The sequence below is a fragment of the Echinops telfairi genome, unplaced genomic scaffold (genome assembly GCF_000313985.2).
Source record: "Echinops telfairi isolate 266 unplaced genomic scaffold, ASM31398v2 ScPeMD7_3;HRSCAF=10, whole genome shotgun sequence".
Lineage (NCBI taxonomy): Eukaryota > Metazoa > Chordata > Mammalia > Afrosoricida > Tenrecidae > Echinops > Echinops telfairi.
Genome location: NW_022103899.1, coordinates 59,040,353 through 59,045,558, shown reverse-complemented (window position 1 = coordinate 59,045,558; position 5,206 = coordinate 59,040,353). Strand labels below are relative to the sequence as shown.

The 5,206-nt window shown below is 54.4% G+C and overlaps 1 protein-coding gene across 1 annotated transcript in view; it reads right to left on the bottom strand.

The window, feature by feature from the left end:
- INPP5D (inositol polyphosphate-5-phosphatase D) overlaps positions 1-5,206 on the bottom strand; it is a 109,060-nt gene that overhangs the window by 14,515 nt on the left and 89,339 nt on the right. The window contains exons 15-17 of the mRNA XM_045294330.1: positions 4,826-4,914; positions 2,955-3,036; positions 339-428 (exon numbers count right to left, since the gene is read on the bottom strand). Of these exons, the coding sequence (XP_045150265.1) occupies positions 339-428; positions 2,955-3,036; positions 4,826-4,914 (261 nt within the window). The remainder of the gene's footprint in view (positions 1-338; positions 429-2,954; positions 3,037-4,825; positions 4,915-5,206) is intronic.

The window sequence follows — 5,206 nt, the reverse complement described above, 5'->3', positions numbered from 1 at the left end:
AAAATAATAAATGTAAATATATCTATATAATGTATTACTCATGAATATCCCACCCACAATTGTCCCTGGTGGTACATGGACCACCCCCGGGGAACCCACAAACTTGCTTTTTCAGGCAAGGTTAACCCCGAGGCCCACACAGCTGACGTATCTGCCACGCGGAACAATGATGTTCTCGGCAGGACTCTTGGGTGGTGGCCTGGGTATGAGCCGCTGGACCGAGGCTGGTGAGTGAGCTTGCCCGGGAGGACGAGACTCTATGGCGGCCAACCGACGCTTACAGACCCTGAGGCCTCTGTTTTGTGAAGCGGGGGAAACGGGCCCGGCCAATCACTCACCGTTCTTGGAGACAAACTGGGAGGTGACCCCTGCCTCAAACGTGGCAAAGACAGGGCTGTGGTCACTTGTCATGATGTCACTGGTCGTGCCTGCAGGGGAGGAAGGGCGTCTCTGAGCAGGGGCGGCAGACCCTCGGAAGAGACACGATTGTTTCTACAGCCCTCTGCGATGTCAGGGGTTTGCACCGGCTGTCTGGTCAACCTTGTATAGGCGCCCTTAAGACAACCTCTAGCCCTGTCTTCTCCTGGTGATAACGTTCCCGCGTCAGTTGTTCTTAGACTCTCAGATGTTTGAAAGGATTGTGGAGCGTCAAGCATGCAGGGTCTTCTGGCCGAATGCTTTATTTGATTGACAAGGGCCCTCCCCACTCCGTTCACTCAGCTCCTCAGCGAGAGAGCATGTGTGTGATTAGACACAGGGAGGGGAGGGAGGCACCTTCTTCAAGTAGAGGGAAGCTTGGCGGAAAAGGGCAGACAGCAGAGAGCACATGGGGACACTGTTCTAGAAATCCTGGATTCTTCTGAGGCACCCAGGACCACGTCTGACAGGAAGGAAACTGGATACTCAGGGCTGGGGATAAAGATTTCAAGTCGTGAGATTATGTGGAAGCCGACGGCAGGAGCATGCGTCAGCTTCCACGGGGAAGACAAGCAGGATGAGGAGTGATGTGGGCGGAGGATGGAGTTCTGGGACACACCGGCCCCCGTGGAACAGCAGCACAAGGAAGGAGGAATAAAATAGAGCTGGTTTTCCTTCTCTGGAAGGCTTTTACCATCAAGAAAACGATGAACCCCACGCCCTTCCAACGCTTACGGATCTGGGCAGAAAACACATGAAGAAATGATCACTAGCTAGTGACCACCAGAAGGGCCCATGGAGCCAACAGTCTTGGAGGGGAGGGGACAGGGTCCTGGGAGAGATGAGGGGAGAGTTGGGAGCCAGGTAAAAGGTGAGCACCCTCTCTCTGAGACAGGACAGAAGAAGGCAGAGGTGGTGATAATTGTGTACACACACACACACACACACACACACACACACGTCCACTTGGCTGGGTCAAGATCCCCAGGATTTGGTTAAGTAGCTGCCACTTTGGGATGTGCTGTCATTCTCTGTGTGCTGTAGATCCTGACCTCTAGGGTGCTGACCGGCAGGATGCGATCTATAGGATTAGCCTTCTGAGTTTATCTGTTTTTGTTGCCGCAACAGATCGAGCAAGTGAGCCGAGATCAGCGAGACCTCCTATCGCCAAGAAAGAAGCAGGAGGAGCTCAGTGCGTCCTTCGCACCCGGGGTGGGGGTCCCTGGCAAAGGAACTTTCTAGAACCAGGAGGCATACAGAGAGATAGGCTTTCTTAGAGCTGGCACTCTGAAGTCAAGCTGCTGGAACTTTCCTTAGAGCCGGCCCTCTCTCTCACTGTGAACTTCCAGCCCTCGAAACTGGTTTTCAAAACCCCTCCTTGTGGTATATATCACAGCAGCGCTGGAGAACTGAGACAGAGAACATCTCCCTAAAGAGAGCGTGGAGTGGGGTCGGAAGAAGTCTGAGAGGGTGCAGTGCTGGGGGAAGCGGGAGGGTGGAGGTGGGGAGGGGAGGGTCAGGCTTGGCGGGGGTAATGGACGAGGTTGTCCCGAGGTGATGGGGATTGAATTGTGTCCTCCCGAGTTACGTGCCTGTCAGCAGGTTCCTGTCGGGAAGTAGAGTCTCAACATCCACAGCGCCAGACCCGAGTCGGACGGACTTTAAGTGCCATCACTTGGCGGGACGAGACACCAGAGAAGACGCATACGGAGGGAGAGGCGCGGCTTTACCAGGATTGCTGTAGCCACCAGATGCAGACTTACGAGCAGCGTTCAAAGGCCAAGGGGTCACTTGGAAGACTAAGACACGTTCGACCCAAGCCGCGGTGTTTTCTGTCACCCCCTTATGCACGTGAAAGCCGGGCCGCAGATGGGGCAGACCAAAGGACCGTGGCATGGACCACGTACCGCCAGCATCTGCTTTGAAGCACTACAGGCCGCATGCTTCATGTTTATCAGGAGGAACCAGTCCCCGGAGAAGGACGTCATGTGGGGGCAGACAGAGTGTCCGGGAAAAGAGGAAGGCCCCCAACAAGACGGATGGACAGGCGGCGGCCACAAGAGGTTCAGACGCAGCAATGCTTGGCGGGGCGGCTGGCTCCAGGCCAGGCAGCGTCTCATTCCGGTTTGTACTCACCGGCCGGTTGTGAGGCAGACCCTACACGATCCCACCGAAGAACAGCCGGAAGCAGAAACAGATCGGGAAGCGCTGCGCCCCGCCACCCCTGCCCCACTCGGAATCCTGACAAACATTCATAGCCACAGTGTTGCATGAGAGTGCCCTGAAGCCCTAGGACGTGGCCGCAGTGGACCCCACAGCCCAGGAGGACCCCTCAAGCCGAGGGCTGTGCACTGAGCTGCAGCCGAGAAGGGAGACCTAGGACCTCGACGCTCTCGGGGGGACTGTCGGGTGGCAATGGGTATTTCCACCCCACGGCCGGGCAGAGGGTAGCAGAGCACCGGATGGGAGTCCTCTGGTATAGGGACCTGCCCTCCCGACTTGGCACAGCCCTCTGCGTCCACCCAGGTTCTGCTTACCGTAGGACTGACACACCACGTGAACCAGCGGGTAGGACTTCCAGAGGACCCGGTCACACCACGAGGGCAGGTTGAACTTCATCTGCAGGTCAGAGGCACGGGCGTTACACCTGGCGGCTTGCTCGTATTTACCTTTCTCTCAAATCAGAGAAGTGCCCTGCCCTCCTGGACTTCACTCCCCTGCCCTTGGCTCTTTGCCGGGTGTCCCCGGGCGTTGGCTGTGGTCCTACTGTGTGCTCTCGAGTCCGTTCCGACTCAGCAAGCCCACAGGACAGGGGGGAACTGCCCACAGGGTTTCCAAGGCTGCTGCTTTTCAGGAGGCAGACCGCTGGACCCCCTCCATTCCCTCCAGGCCGTGCCTGCACTGTTAGGTGCTTCGGACACTGCTTTAGAAATGACACCAAGACCCAAAGCCCATCTGTAGACCATTGGACATCCCTCACAGGAGGGTCTCAAGGAAGAGATGAGCCAGTCAGGGAGCAGTATAGCCATCCATGAAACATTCAACTTTCCTCTAGTTCTTTAATGCTTCCTCCCCGCCACTATTGCGACCCCAATTCTACCTTACAAATCCAGCTGGACCAGAGGATGTACACTGGTACAGATAAGAGCTGGAAACACAGGGAATCCAGGACAGATGATCCCCTCAGGACTAATATTGGGAGTAGCAATACCAGGAGGAGAAGGGGAAGATGGAGGAGAAAAGGGGAACCGATCACAATGATCTACATAGACCCCCCTCCCTGGGGGACGGGCAACAGAAAAGTGGGTGAAGGGAGACATCGGTCAGTGTAAGACATGACAAAAATAATAATAATTTATAAATTATCAAGGGTTCATTAGGGTGGAATGGTGGGGGAGGGAGGGGGTAAAACGAGGAGCTGATATTTTGAGAATGATGGTGGAGACAAATGTACAAATGTGCCTGACACAATGGATGGATGGATTTTGATAAGAGCTCCCAATGAAATGATTAAAAACACAAAAGAAATGACATCAGTGACCTTGGTGTGTGGACCCTCAGCATCCCCCTCACTTCAGGGTCCCTGATTCTTCCTCTGCACCTCTTTCTGATTCACACACACCTCTCCACCTGGACCCTGCGCAGGCAATTTCTTATTACACCTGCTCCTCCCTTACCAACTGTCCCATTACCTGACATGAATCAAAAGTCTGCTGGGGGATTAGTCTGTGCCCAACGAGGCACGTGCATTAACTAACAGAAAGGAGGATGCTGGCTCGACGGTTGAAAGGTGTGTCCTCTTGGCTGAGAGTCTTAGTGGCTTGGCAGTTAGGTAGTGATGTAGTCATGATCCTTCTGGTGAGCAGAGGTGGCCGCCTTCCCTTTAGGCACCATGACTCGGTCTTTGTGAGCCAGAGGAAGGTGATGATAGGTGAGGAGTAGGTGTATTATTATTTGCCCAAGAGCCCTGGTGGGGTCGTGGTTTCACATTGGGCAGCTAACTGCAAGATCAGCAGTTCAAAACCACCAGTTGCTGTGAGGGAGAAAGAGCCTCCTTCTACTCTTGCAAAGAGTTATCGTTTTGGAAACTCACGGGGGAATGGGGGGCAGTTCTCTGTCCTGTAGGGTTGCTGTGAGTCGTAAACGACTGGAAGGCAGTGAGTTTGGTGTTTTTGAATAGGCAAGAATAACCTTCATTTTCAGCCCTGGTGGTATAATGGTTAGGCGTTGGGCTGCGATCTGCATGGTCGGCAGTTCAAAACCACCAGCAGCTCTGCGGGAGAAAGACGGGCTTTCTACTCCCGCCAACAGGTATGGTCTCGGAACCCCACGGGGTTGATGGCAGCGAGTCTTGGGCACAGAGAGGAGAGGGCTGAGAAGAGGGACCGTGTCTGCAAACCCAACTCACCCCGGTGGCTTTCTGCTTAGTGTAGACGTACTTGTCCCGCGTCAGTCTTTCAAAACGGTAGGTCGGAGCGAATGTGATTTCTTCCTCCTCTGAAATCGGGAAACTCGGAATTCGATTTTGACCCCTGTGAGGGTTGAAACTGCCCCTCTCCCGCCCCAAACAGGAGTTGGGATCTTGACCCTACTCAGCCTTCCAGCTCCTTAGAGAGGAGAGTCTTCCTGGTTATGCTAACGAGGCAATATCCGGGTAACATCCGGCTTAAACCGAGTGCTTTCTGAGATTGACAGAGAGCAGGTAAGATAGAGAGAGAAGCAAGTACGCATGGGGAAAGGCAGACACCAAGTGGAAATTTGCAAGGACTGTTGTGACGGTCAGGGGAAG